The 15,443-nt window shown below is 41.0% G+C and overlaps 1 protein-coding gene across 1 annotated transcript in view; it reads right to left on the reverse strand.

The window, feature by feature from the left end:
* PXDNL (peroxidasin like) overlaps nt 1-15,443 on the reverse strand; it is a 420,144-nt gene that overhangs the window by 112,385 nt on the left and 292,316 nt on the right. The window contains exons 9-12 of the mRNA XM_021672892.2: nt 9,689-9,858; nt 7,469-7,735; nt 1,840-1,956; nt 163-321 (exon numbers count right to left, since the gene is read on the reverse strand). Coding sequence (XP_021528567.2) covers nt 163-321; nt 1,840-1,956; nt 7,469-7,735; nt 9,689-9,858 — 713 coding nt within the window. The remainder of the gene's footprint in view (nt 1-162; nt 322-1,839; nt 1,957-7,468; nt 7,736-9,688; nt 9,859-15,443) is intronic.

Raw genomic sequence — 15,443 nt, forward strand, 5'->3', positions numbered from 1 at the left:
ATATATTTATGCATATATATGTGACATATATAAATATATATAATATATACATTATATATGTCGTATATAATATATATGTCATAAGATCCCTGTCAGGTGTGCCAAAGACAGAGGCAGAGGTGCACACCTCAGAATGTGAATATGAATCACAGTATATATTACCTTTGGGTTTTACAGTCAGCTGCACCGACACTTTTTTCACCCCCAACGAACTGACTGCTTGACACTCATATTGGCCTTGATCGTGCTGTGCTGCGTGGTCAATTCTCAAGGTGCCAGAGGAGAGAACCGTATGCCGGCCTTCCACAGGGAGCTGCCCTCCTGCAAAGAGGTAAAGAAGGTACTCTGTATGACCCAGAGCAGTGAAAGCCGGGGCTGCAGGCTGTCGTAGGTAAAGAGTCAGATCTGTCTTTCAGGAGATCCTCGGTGCCAGGGTGTACTGTGTGGGTTCTGCGCTAGCACTGCAACCCCAGAAACACACCACACCCCCTGTTGCTTGTCCTCGAAGCTCTGCTACTGTATTGCAAGGAATTCTCATCTGTCACCAAAAGAACAGCCCAGCCTCCTAGTGAATTTTTAAACTTCATGTTTGCGCCCCTCAGCGGTGCTACAATCAAAAAGCAAATTTCAAAACCAATTTCATTATTAAATTCGATTTTCAGATATCTTCGTGACAGTTGTTTATCATGTGTATGCAATATTTGGAATACAGTAACGTGATTGAAATACATTTAAAATGCAGAGGCAGCATATCAAAAATGGGAATTTTGTGACATCCATACTATTAATCTACACAGCCAACCACAGGCCGTTGTATTTTCACTTCTGAGCTTATATGAGCCTCTGAATCCTTCTTAACACTTTATTTTTATGGTCATTAACAATTAAATGAGATTATCATTTTCAACTAGTTCAGTGAAAACTTGTGTCTTATTGAATGTCTTGTTATAGATGGAAAAAGGAATAGCTAACCCTACTGAGTGTACACATACTGTGCCATCAACTGTTCTAAATGTTGAGGAGTATAAATTATTCAAATCAATCCCCGCACCCACCCTATGACGTAGGAAACGTCATCACCACCAGCATAGCAACAAGGACTCTGGCAAACAGCAGTAAATGCGTTTGCCCAAGGTCACAGGACAAGCAAATGAAGGAATGGAGATGTGAACCAAGGCTTTGTGGTTCCAGTGTGTACCTCCTATCAACTAATCTCATAAAGAATAGAGAAATAATTTTCATACAAGAAATTCATAAATGTAGACGTATTTTGAATTTTCTCTAGTACCTGAACTAATACAGAAAGTAGGATTTCCAGTCCTGGAGGCATCTTAGACAAGGTCTCATCCAGCCAGTTGTCAATTCTGCTCTGCTATGTGCCCCGGTTCCCTGGAAGTGTTTGGCACCCTTGGTGGTGGATGGGGAGTGAAGATCCCGCCTGCCAGGCCCACGCCCACCCACCCACGCTTTAAGAACAGCAGCTCTTTGTTGGAGCTTCCCTTCAGATTTCATTTCACTGATGATTTCATTTTGTACTAGAAGAAAATTCTCCCACTTAAAAAAAAATGTTTAAAACTGCTGCACTTTCCAATAATTTTATTTTAAAAATCAGGAAGCCATTTCCCGGAGGGGATAATCTCAGGAAGGCCACACACTCAAATGCCAAAACTCAAAACACCATGAAAATTATGATGATGTCATATTTAGACCAAAGATTACTTTCTGTGTAATTTTTTCATGTCCATGATATACCTTCAATAATTAGTTTAAACTATGCTTATTACTCTCCACAAAAGAAGGCGTCCATTTTCCCCACAACTATGGTAGATGTGCTAATACCTGTTTTTGCCCAGACAATTACAGGAGGGGGGCTGCCGTCAGCTGCACAGAGCCACTCTACAGCATGGTCTTCCAGCACCACTTGATCCTGGGGGGTTACTGTAAATTGTGGAGGCGCTAAAGAGAATGAAACATACATCAACATTGAAAAGTATTTTACAAATTTCAGTGCCAATAAAAAAAAGGAAATGTGTTCAAATGAGCTGTGTGATCAGAATTTGTTTCCAACTATATGTGACCAAGGTTATAAAGAGTGTGAAGGTGTCTCTGTATGCTTGTGCCTGTTTGCAAGGAAGCCAGAAATACACACGTCTGGTCTGCAAAGCAAAACAGCAGTAGCCAATAAGAAGAAACCATTTCTTTTTTTTTTTTTTTTTTTATATTTATTTATTGCATTTTAGGTTTTGGGGTACATGTGAAAAACATGCAAGGTTGTTGCATAGGTGCATACGTGGCAGTGTGATTTGCTGCCTTCCTCCCCTTCACCCATATCTGGCATTTCTCCCCATGCTATCCCTCCCCAATTCCCCACCCCCCCGCTGTCCCCCCCCACTCCCCCACAACAGACCCCCATGTATAGTGCTCCCCTCCCTGTGTCCATGTGTTCTCCTTGTTCAACACCCGCCTATAAGTGAGAACATGTGGTGTTTGATTTTGTGTTCTTGTGTCAGTTTGCTGAGAATGATGGTTTCCAGGTTCATCCATGTCCCTACAAAGGACGCGAACTCCTCGTTTTTAATGGCTGCATAATATTCCATGGTGTATATGTGCCACCATTTCTAAATCTTACGGCAGCTGTTTCCCATGATTAAATCATCTCGGTTATCATTTTACTAGATGCGATAAATATATTTAAAGCTACCAATTGTACCGGAACTATTAACAAAACCGTTTTTCTCCAAGCTTTCACATGCACAGAAAAATTTGAAATGAGTTGATCTATCGATTTCAGAAAGAAAAATAAGCTCCTTAAGATGAATGTTCCAACACGTGAAATTATACTTTTGAAAAAGTCACATCTATGTCAAAATTCAGAGTTCCAAATATTCAGATCTTGTATTATTGATTTTGTATAAATAAGAAATAGCTAATAGCTGCATATACCATTCCTGGAAAGGGATTCTGTCCGTGACTCTTGGATTAAATAAAGAGTAAATCAGTGTGGCCATTTTAGAAGGGAACAATGATCCCCAGTAACACCTAACTGATCAAAAGAACCTTCCCAGATGACTTTGTAACTGGAAAGGGGTCCCAATCCAGACCCCAAAAGAGGGTTCTTGGACCTTGTGCAAGAAAGAATATGAGGCAAAGCCATAGAGTAAAGTGAAAGCAGGATGATTGGGAAATTGAAAGGAATAAAGAATGGCTACTCCACAGGAGAGAAACGGTATAGGCTGCTCAGCTGAGTAACTTATAGTTATTTCTTGATTATGTGCTAAACACGGGGTAGATTTTTCTTTTTTTTTTTTTTTTTTTTTTTTTTTTTTTGAGACGGAGTTTCGCTTTTGTTACCCAGGCTGGAGTGCAATGGCGCTATCTCGGCTCACCGCAACCTCCGCCTCCTGGGTTCAGGCAATTCTCCTGCCTCAGCCTCCTGAGTAGCTGGGATTACAGGCACGTGCCACCATGCCCAGCTAATTTTTTGTATTTTTAGTAGAGACGGGGTTTCACCATGTTGACCAGGATGGTCTCGATCTCTTGACCTCGTGATCCACCCGCCTCGGCCTCCCAAAGTGCTGGGATTACAGGCGTGAGCCACCGCGCCCGGCGGGGTAGATTTTTCTGAGTTTCCCGGGAAAGGGATGAGCAACTCCCAGAACTTGGAGTTCCCCCCTATTTTAGACCATAAGTGGTAACTTCCTGATACTGCCATGGCGTTTGTAAACTGTCCTGGTACTGGTAGGAGTGTCTTGTAATACGCTATTGCGTTATGATTAGCATATAATGAGCAGTGAGAACAAACAGGGGTCACTTTCATCGCCATCTTGGTTCTGGCAGGCTTTTGTCAGCTTCTTGACTGTTTAGCCACGGGGTCTTTGTGCCCTGTATATTGTGCCAACCTCCTACCTCATCCTGTGACTAAGAATGCCAAACCTGCTCGGAATCCAGCCAAGCAGATCTCAGCCTCATTTTACCCAGCCCCCACTCAAGATGGAGTCACTCTGGTTCAAATGCCTTTGACAACTTGACAAGTCATTTCTCTGCCTTGTTAGATTTTTGCACAATTCCTACTACCCCCTTCCTTTCACCTGCCTCTGGAAGTACAAGAAACATAATAAAGTGAATAATACATGGCAAAGTGTATTTGTTGCAAGTTTCATACTGCATGCAGGAACTAAAGGTTTTTTAAAAGTCTTCATCGATTCTAAGTAAGGTGCTGGACTAAATAACTATGGTATAAGGTAAATTACCAAGTCACACAAATTTATGGAAACCCTCAGGAATGCCCGTAAGCTATTTGTAAATAGAGGTCTGGTAAAGTCGAGCTGGAAAACAGACCACAAATCAGCCGTCTCAGGCTCCTCACTGCACAGATGAGAAAATTCGGACTGGGGGAGGTAGGATTGAATTTCTCTTGGTCAGAACTCATAAGTAGAAAAGATAGCAGAGAATGTGGGCCGCTCAACTCCCAGCCCGATGTTCTTTCCAGAACATTACACTAACTCCCAAAATTACTAGGAACTACTTAAAAAGAACAAAAATATTTCTACATTAAAAAATAGATTCATGACACAGTAAAAGAGCTATATAACAGAAGATGGTAGTAGTTAAGAGAAATAATGTAGTCCTGGTTCTAGTGTTGGGAAATTTGATTTAAACTTTTGAAATAATAATTAAAGTTCACAGTTAGCCAAGACTGTGTGAAAAGCATTGTTATACTTCGCGTGTTCTCATTTTAGAAAAAGACCAAGATCCACATCTTACCACAGTATGGAAAACATTTAAGAAAATAGTCAACTTACATTTGTTTCTATCACTAAAATGAGCAGCTTGCTAGGTTGATGAAGAAATTATGAATGTCACCAAAGCAGGCAGAGAAGGTGGAATAATTAGACAGAAACGATGAAGCTGACATCTTTGGGCTTTTCACGTAAAGTGGTGGCCTTCTGAGTTCCACCTCCAGTGCTCACACAGCTAGCACATGCTGAGATGAAGTGTTTTGCTGTTTTATTAAAATCTAAGAGTCTGGCTACTCATTAAGGTGCTGCCTCACACACAAAGCATTTTGATTTACGTTGTTGATGACCACAGGCCTTTTTACACATATGTGCACACTGTGACTCATATCTTTCACTGAAGCTTTTTTATGTCATTTTATTTATTACTAATATTTGTTCCAGTCAGTCTAAAAAAGGAAGTTTTTCTTGGGTAACTGTGATCTTGGTTTAAATGGGCATTAAAAGATCAAGAACGTGAATAGAACCTATTAAAATAACACAAGAGGATACATCTTAAAATGTTTAATCTATGACTAGGCAAATAAAATCAGCCTTTTAAATGAATGTATAGAATGATTAATGAACCATTTCAAACCCAGTTAAAAATCTGGACACGCAGATCCAAAAGTGACACAAGTACAGGGTCACAAATAACATAGAACAAGCGGATGGCCATTTCAGGGCAAGCTCACTGGCAACAAGAAGTCATTAGCACACGGTGGTATACGAAATAGGCGGGATGTTAAACATAGTTTAACATCCAGAGTTCTGTTAAACGTAGATTGACGCAGTTGGACAGATAGAAGCATAGGAAGGAAGTACATGGAAAAAGCTGAGAAACAAAAGCCTAGCACAGTGTGGAATACAGGTAATCGCTAGTGTGAAGGTGATCAGGCATTACGTTTCTAAAAAGCAGGCACTGACGACAAAATGATGTAAGCAAAACAAAACCCAAATGCGATTTCTTTGAAGGCATTTTTCAATCTCAGCATATTAAAAGTTTAAAAATAATGTTTGGGTGCTTTAAAAGTAATTTCCCCCAGGAGTTACCAAAGACCTTAAGAAAGTATTTCATTTCTGCACCTTCTTATTAGAGCAAGGAAAGTATTTTCGGGATATGAGCAGTTCTAGGGAAAAACACAATGTTTTCCTGAGGCATGTGAATAGGAACAAGAAAGTATTTATCGATTGCTACTTAAGGAGTTGATGCTAAGCAGTTCAATTTAGAAAACATTCTCTGAATGCAGGAAGCCTAGGCTGGAGGAAGCCTTATGCTTTGTAGTGGCCAAGACCAGTCTTGGGGCTGATGGGGCTCACTGTTCTGAAGCCCTCCCGACTCAAGCACTGCACCAGATTGGCCACTTCCATCTTTCTCTGTTATGTTTCACAAGGTTCAGTGTTTTGGTAGATAATATCCTATGCAACTCTTAATAAAACTTTTTAACTCAATCAAAATATTCACGACCTTGGGAAGCCCTTAATGCAGATCATGTAAATTACTATACTCTTCTAATCCCAGCTACTCAGGAGGCTGAGGCAGGAGAATTGCCTGAACCCGGGAGGCGGAGGTTGCGGTGAGCCGAGATCGCGCCATTGCACTCCAGCCTGGGTAACAAGAGCGAAACTCCGTCTCAAAAAATAAAAATCAAAAAACAAGGATTAAAAACTATTTTAGAAAGAACAGGACTTTTGGTATGACTCCAATAGCACTTATATTCTGCTGTTTACTAAACTCTAACCCTGCAGGACGGTGGCATACAAGCACACATGCACGCACACACACATGCACACACACACACGCACTCACACATGCACACACACATGCGCACACACACATGCACTCACACACATGCATGCACACACACATGCGCACACACGCATGCATGCACATATGCACACACATGCACTCACACACACGCATACATGCACACACACATGCACGCACGCACACGCATGCACACACACATATGCACACACACATGCACTCACACACACGCATGCATGCACACACACATGCATGCGCACACACATGTGCACACACATACACGCATACACACACGCATGCACACACACATGCGCACACACATACACACATACACGCATGCATGCACATATGCACACACACACCCCACACACACCAGAAAGGAAGGGGCTGCCCCAGGCTGAAAACTAAAATACAAAGAAGAATGTGTCTTCTTTACAACACGATTGCATGCCCATGCACATAAATTAATTTCTGGATTCAGAATGGTTTTATTATTGCCGCTGTTACACAGCCCGGCCTTGTAGGAGCCTTCAGCATGTCCTCAAGCTCTGTTGACTAGACAGTTTGGTAAGTGACTCTGAACACAGGGCACAGCCTATTCACTTTCACATCCGTACTGTCTTTCCTGTATCTGTAAAATATTCTGAAGCACAAATATCTTTTGACAGTTTCCTTCCAGAATAATGACTTCATCTCTTTTGTTGCTAATGGTTGATTCTGACCTTTGGATAAAGATTGAAATAGGAAAGAAGAAAAACAACTTTTAACTTGAAACAGATTAGCTTTGAAAATCTTATTGTGTCAAAAACTAATTGGCAAAAAAAAAATATCTCTCAACTGATGTACATGACATTATTTAAGCTGAAAAATAATTTTCTGAGTGTGACAGGAGGAACATTTCACTCATGACCTTCTGCTCCCATACCTTGTACAATTATGTTTGCTGCAGCTTGAACAGAGCCGTGGCTATTGCTGGCGTGACAGGTAAATTGGCCATGATCCTGTAGTGTGACGCTCTGTAAGTAAAGTCCACTGGCCGTTGCCACGTGCCTGGATCCATCCAGCTCCAATCCGTTGTCCCTGGTCCAAGTGATATGGGGGCGTGGGTGGCCTGTGGCCATACATTCCAAAGTTGAGCTGGTGCCAATTAGAACCTCTGTGTCCTGGGGCTGGATTACAAAAGTTGGTTTGGCTGATGGTAAGCAGGAAACAAGACAAAATCCAGCCAATCGCAGTTAGGAAGATTTATTTGTTCTGCATTGTGGTTTTAAGATTATTGTCATCTTCAAATTGTCTTTATACTAAAATATTGCATATATACATTTAATTCCCAAAGAATTAAATCTAAAATAACTAAATGTGGATTCGCTGTAATTACATACTTGTTTTAAAAGATCGCTTGCTTTAATATCATAATGTATTATAGACACTGCAAAGCACCTACCAAACACATATTCCTTATTTTAGGGGCTACATGTTTGAATGTTCCCTCTTAAGAATACTTAGTTTTTTTTTAAACATAGTTTGGTCAGTGAGACGTAGGCACACGTCACTAGGAATAAATAAAAGTGCAAAGTCTAACTAGTCCTCTCTTCCTTCTGTTTGCTACCTGGAATTTAGGCAGGCATGCATTTGGGTTACAGGAGCCACTTTGTGATTAAGACATGAAAATTATAAGAAATAAAGGAACCTATGTGCAAAGGAGATCGAAAAGCAGAAAGAGGAATATTATTTTCCCATTGGAGTAATGTGGCAGCTCTGTGACAGATTACCCCTGTCCTACTTGAGGCATGCAATTAAAATAAACATGTGCACATACAAACACACACATAGATGCTATGCATTTAAGCCATATCTAGTCAAGTGTTCAGTTACTTTCAGCTAAACATATTAGAAGTTGATTCATCAAGTATCCTTGTAAATAGAAAATTTAGACTTTCATATAAGGTGTTCCACTCTCATTAATTCATAAGAGCTTCTCTTTTCTGGGAGTCTCAAGCAAAAATTAAATACTTGCTAAGGTGCTAAAAATGACTAATGATTGAGTCTAAGTTTGGGGCGGGGGCGAGGGGGGCTCCTCCATTCCTGAGATGAACATACTCTGGAGAGTAGAAAGAAATGAATTCAATCCAATTCAACAATAAACGTTTAATTTAATTCCTAACAATATTGAATGTCTTCAGTATATTAGTAACATGCTGGATGTTGGAAAGATACAGAGATGAACAAAACACACTCCTTGTGTGCTCGTACTAGTTGCCTGAACAGAGGACAGAACACATCATCTGTAAAAACCACAACACACCTCGGAAAGAATTGTCTCAGAGTTAGGTGTAAATGTGGTAGGAGAACACTCTGACAGGAAGTAAGGGAGGGTGTAAGGAAAGCTATTACAATAATTGAAATAAATGTTCCGAATTAAGTCGATGGCAGTAGAACTGGAAAGGGAGATAATCTGATGCATCTTGGAACTAAATTTTTAGAGAATTGTCAAAGGAGCAGCACTAGAAGTGAATCGGAGGTTACTGCAGGTAGTAATGATATCAGTAGAGATAGCAAACACAGGATGCTGTGGGTTCGTGTGGGCAAATGTGCTCTAGAGATGTAAAAATTTACCTATAAAGGTAAGAAGGTCCTGGAAACATCCACTGAAGTCTCAGGAAGGATCTCAGCAATAAAGACTATACATTTTACATGAAGTATGAAAGCTGAAGGTTTGGGAAGAGATCAGATGGAAGAGTAATAAACTGTGATTAGGGTGTAGGGGATTACAGAAAGAAAGGGAGGAAGGACAGCGCTATAAGGAACACCACATTTTAGACAGGCAGAAGAGATTTTAAAAGAGGATTGAGGGCATTAGGGAAGGATCAAGAGGAAGTCAGGTTCTCAAAGTAAAAATGCTCCTACTCCTAGAAGTACAGGGTCAGACTTGACCTAGAGGCAGAAGGGAAGGAGGCTTTGGAAGGAACTAAGGCAGGGAATTAAAATAAACTTCAAGAGAAAATATTCAAGTTTCTTTAAAACAGAATTAGAAAAATTACGGCCAATGGGAATAGTTTCACTTCAAAGCGTTACATACTCTAAAGAAGCAGTATTCGGTAATTTTCTAGTGAAAATAACTGATAGAACTAGAAAATAATTTTACCAGGAAGACTGGAGTATCTGAGCGTGGCACTCTGTGTCTTGGCTTCCCCAGCGGAATTTCTGGCCATGCACTGATAGACACCTTGGTCTGACTCTCTGGTGTTTCGGATCATGAGTGTGCCATCATCAAACATATTAAGTCGAGTATCATCTTCCAAATCCAATGAATGGCTGGAAATATATATTATACATGTATATTATTTAATCACATTGATATTTAAAACTCTTAAGACTGAGAATATAGTACTATATAACTATGTTTCATGTCTACCCAATTTGTTCAATTTATTTTATCTGAATGATTTTAATGATTTTACTTTAAATTCTAGTTCTCTTATTCCTATTTCAAGATTATATCCTGAACAAACACTGTAAGTCAACATTTGATAGAGGGAAATGGGGTTGAAATGTTCCGCCTTCCCGAGTGGCATGAATTTAGACACTGAAGCAAGCACTCCCATATGACAGACACTTCAGCACATTTTTATACATCTGAATGCCCATTTTTGTAAAAAAGAATCAACAGATGGTAATATGTAATCCTTTTACCTCCTTCCATGAGTCATTCAGTATTCTTTCATATTTTCTTAAAGTGTAAAAGAAATATTCCTATTCAAACCACCATGGCTCAAAGCCAAGTATAATCATATGACTGAGCAATAAATAACACACCTACCCACCCAGTTATTGAATATTAGGCCCTCTTCTCTGACTTGCACCATTTGGATGTACTTGAAAAGTGCCATTTATCAATTAAATGGATAATCCACTGAGTGCAAGGTTCAGATGTACAACATCGTATTACATCAATAATCACAATAAAGGGAGTGCCTGCATATTTTTAGCAATAAATGCAAAGCGACTGACACAGAAACATATGTTAGAAATTTTTACAGTCTTATTTCTGGCCAAGATTTTTTTTCCTTTAAAAATATTTAATGATTGTGTATGAGAAGGTATATCGATTTTGACATGTGTATGCTTAGAACTAATGAACGTGTTAAGCATAGATAAAGGAAATCTCTCTTCCATCATCCATCACTCAATACATATTTATTAAACACTGACTAGGTGTCACCCACAAAAACATCGTTCACAGAGAAAAAAAAAAGTCCATTAGGAGAATCCCATAGTTCTCCCTTTAATTCGTGTATTTGTTTTATAAAGCCAGGTAAACATTTTCCCACTAATTTCAATACGTACCCACACTAAAGAATAAGTCTATTCCCATATAGGTAAAAACAGTAAAGCTTGTTAAAGAGATGAAGAAATCATCATTATTCAACTATTTTTGTCATGAAAAATAAGAAAGAAACAGACAATGGCCATATTTTACTTTTATGTTTTAGAATGGAATCGCAGAGTGAAGACAGGACAGCTGGAGGCGATCTGTTCTTCTTCAGCCATTGGGTAAGAAAAGCCCAATGTGAAGAAAGAATACCTTTTAGCCAAATAAGAAATTCAAGTTGTCATTTTTGAGGAGATTAGTTTCAGGGAAAAAAAAAAGGCATGTTTTTAAATAGCCAGCAATGCAAGACACAGGCCAGCAAAGGAGAAACTGGATACTCCTATCCATATAACCTATGAAATTTCTCAGGGTAAGTAGCATGGAATGAACATCAGAAAGAATGTTTTTTTCAAGGCTGGGGGCAGTGGCTCATGCCTTTAATCCCAGCATTTTGGGAGGCCGAGATGGGCAGATCACCTGAGGTCAGGAGTTCGAGAAATAATGCTTTTCTTAAAGTACCCAATTCAAGAGGCTCACTTAGCATTAAGCAATTTAATTATTTTAAGTGTAATTCTAAACTTATCTAACATTGAACCCAAGTAAAACTATTTGCTAAAGAATATGCCAAATAATAAAATCATATTTTTCAGAAGATGATTTAAGTTCCTGAAATCTTGTTCCAAAACTTTGCAGCCCAAAATCTCAAAGGCTATCAGATGTGTATGTGCTATCTATCATCTGGCTGCACAATGCAATCGAATTCACCGAGATTCATTATGTTAAAAATGACATAAAACAGGCAGTAGTACATCACACTCATAAATTCAAAACGCATCATTCCTTTTCCTGGTGATTTCCCTCTTTGTTCATAATCTCTTCTTTTGCTCATAAAACTTGTTTGCTCATGAATCATGATGTTCCTTCCCAAAAAATCAAAGTCTTCGTGTTTCAATACATCCCATTCAATTGTCAGTTTGATGCAAACCAAATAGCAATAATACATAAAAACACAAAGGTCTGCAGAGGTAGAATATATGTGAATATATTCTATTGTTCCTTGAAAATATGCAAATAAACATATTTGATTTAATGAAGATATATGAATAACTTCTATAGAGGTGATTAATTGCAACATTCATTTGTTAAGTGCTTTCTAAAAACTAGGTGCTGTAGCTAGATACCAGAAATATACACAAACAAGTTATCACCACACAAATTAAAACCATCTTCCATGGTCACACACGGTGGCTCATACCTGTGATGCTAGCACTATGGGAGGCTGAGGTGGGAGGGTTGCTTGAGGTCAGAAGCTTGAGACCAGCCTAGGCAACATAGTGAGACCCTGTCTCTACAAAAAAATTCTAAAAATTAGCCAGATGTGGTGGCATAGGCCTGTAGTCCCAGCTACTGGGAGGCTGAGGCAGGAGGATTGCTTGAGCTCAGAAGTTCAAGTCTGCAGTAAACTATGATTGTGCCACTGAGCTCCAGCCTGGGCAACAGAGTGAGATTCTGTCTCAAAAACAAAACAAAAACAATTCCTCCACATACAAAACCACCATCAACCATAAATTATAGTATAGTTGTAAGGTTTGCTTATAATGTACTGGAACTATCAATCATACTTACCATGTTTACTAGAATTTGAATTTATTTAGAATGGCCTAAATTTCCATAGCTAAACCTCAACACTAAGAAAAGTCTGGAAGACAGCCAACTAGATGAAGCCAGGAAGCCCTTCTCCCACCAAGAGAAGCCAAAATATTGAAAAATCCATCACACTTTAAACAGATCTCTTGAGGGGAAACACTGAGAGTTGACAGAGGGAAACACAGCCACTGAGGCTGAATAGGGCGGAAGCTGGGAAGCCTGCACAGAGTCGCCAAGTGCCAAGACCCGTTCCTAGTCCTGATGAGGTCCTAACGGAGAGGTGAGTGAAGGAACTGCAGGGCACCACACCCCCGTCATGGACCTCGGATCCTAGCTGCAAGAGATCCCATGACACCCATAGATTTTTTTTTTTTTTAGACAGAATCTTGCTCTTTCGCCAGGCTGGGGTGGAATGGTGCAATCTTGGCTCACTGCAATCTCCGCCTCCTGGGTTCAAGCAATGCTCCTGCCTCAGCCTCCAGAGTAGCTGGGACTACAGGCGCACACCACCACGCCCAGCTAATTTTTATATTTTTTAGTAGAGACAGGGTTTCACCATGTTGGCCAGGATGGTCTTGATCTTTTGACCTCGTGATCCACCTGCCTCGGCCTCCCAAAGTGCTGGAATTACAGGTGTGAGCCACCACACCCAGCCAGATTTTTTTTTTTTTTTGAGACAGAGTCCTGCTCTGTCACCAAGCTGGAGTGCAGTGGCGTGATCTCGGCTCACTGCAACCTTTGCTGCCCAGGTTCAAGCCATTCCCATGCCTCAGCCTCCTGAGTAGTTGTGAGTAGCTGGGACTACAGGCGTGCGCCACCACATCTGGCTAATTTTTTGTATTTTAGTAGAGACGGGATTTCACTATGTTGGCCAGGACGGTCTCAATCTCCTGACCTCATGATCCGCCCACTTTGGCCTCCCAAAGTGCTGGGATTACAGGCGTGAGCCACTGCACCCAGTCCCATATAGACATTTTAATTGTCAGGGGAATCTGCCAGAGAAAAGGCAGAGGCAGAGCTTGAGCCTGCATGGAACCCAGGTTTTACACATGTGGCAACTCCAGCAAAATGTGACCATAGAGCCCATGCCCCCAGGGTCTCCGCCTTGTTCTGCTGGGCTGGGATGCAGAAGGGCTGTCTTATCCACAAGACTGGGGCCAATCTGATCTGCATGCTCCTTTGTCTCTGGACCCTCTCAAGGCCCCCACCTGGCTGCTTCCATAAGAGCATGCACACAACACAGCTTCCACTGCCCACCCTGAGTGCTTTGCCAGCAGCCTGAAAGCACTACAGCTGCCCCAGTACCACCAGTGCTTGACACCAAGGGGCTAAAGGACAAAACCATGGAACCAATCCCAGCCCCCCAGGGTGAAGGCACACAGCTGACGAATATCAAGCTGAGATCTGTGACCAGGGTTTTAACAGGGGAGGACCCCCAATCTCAGAACACTGAGAAGAATGAGATGTAGATTTGTGTTCTGGCAAAGGAGTTGGGTGTGCCTCCCTGCACAGGGCTGGTCTAGGAATGGTGTGGCCTTTCTGTTAGCCACAGCCTCTGCCTTAAGGAGCTCCATGGCCTGAAACACCTGACAGCCCAGCAATCTGGGTGCAGAAGGCATGAGACTAAATAAGCTGATCAGGTCAGCTACAGGGCAGCCACCAGAAGGAGACCTAGTCAAGGGAGCACAAGCTGGGCAGTCCCCATAATGATCTGCTGGGCAAAAGTACCCAAGCCGTGGGCACTACACCAGCTGCAAACCCAAAACAACTCTACCATGCCCAGGGGTCCTCTGCCCGTGACCTTCTTTGTGACATGTCTATGGTGGCAATATACCACCCATAGACATATCACAAAGCACAAAGGACCAGTGGGCCCCTAGGGAGCTGCAAGTCTCCTGATAACTTAACCTTTGGCTTGGGCTCCCCTTAATAGTGGGGGTAGCACAGCCTGTCAGGGCCCCCTTGGGCCTAAGAAAATGTAGGTGTGTCAACAGTGATTAGAGGGGGAGGTCCCCCAAGGCCCAGAAATAGACTTGGCAAGAAGGTATATCTCTCACTCCCTGTCTCCCCCACCCCAGAGCACTGTAGCAAAGAAGAACAAGCTGAAATACAAAAAAACAAAAACAAAAACAAAAGAACAGCTGAGGAAGAGTCTGTGAGCCCTTGCTCTTAAGCACCATCTACTGAATTGCAGCCCAAATTACACCACCAACCAAAATCATTTCAGCACACATCACCCATGAAACACAATGCAAGAATCTAGCCACAAATTACGTTCCCGCAGAGATGCCTGATATTCAGAAAGCATACAGAAACAAAGTCATTCAACTATATTAAACATACACCACAGTCAAACCCTCAAGGGAAATAAGGAACATAAAAACAAAAACCCCATACAAATGACAGCAACTTCAAAGAGACACCAGCCCTCTGGAATGAGTAAGAATCAGTGCAACAACTCTGGTAATTAAAGAAGTCAGAGCGTCTTATTACTTCCAAATGACTTCAGTAGCTCCCCAGCAATGGATCCTAACCAGATTGAAATGGCTAAAATGACAGACTTCGAATTCAGAATCTGGATGGCAAGGAAGCTCAACAAGATAAAGAGAAAGTTGAAACCTAATCCAAGGAAGCCAATAAAATGACCCAAGAGTTGAAAGATAATGTAGACATTTTAAGAAAGAACAAAATTGAACTTCTGGAAATGGAAAATTCACTACAGGAATTTTATGATACAGTTGGAAACATTAACAACAGAACAGATCAAGCTGAAGAAAGAATCTCAGAGCTCAAAAACTGGTTCTTCAAAGCAACCCAGTTAGATAAAAAGAAAGAAAAAAGAATCAAAAAGAAGTAATAAAATCTCTGAAAAATATGAGAT

This window comes from Aotus nancymaae, unplaced genomic scaffold (genome assembly GCF_030222135.1).
Source record: "Aotus nancymaae isolate 86718 unplaced genomic scaffold, 86718_ANA_hifiasm-v0.15.2.pri h1tg000036l, whole genome shotgun sequence".
Lineage (NCBI taxonomy): Eukaryota > Metazoa > Chordata > Mammalia > Primates > Aotidae > Aotus > Aotus nancymaae.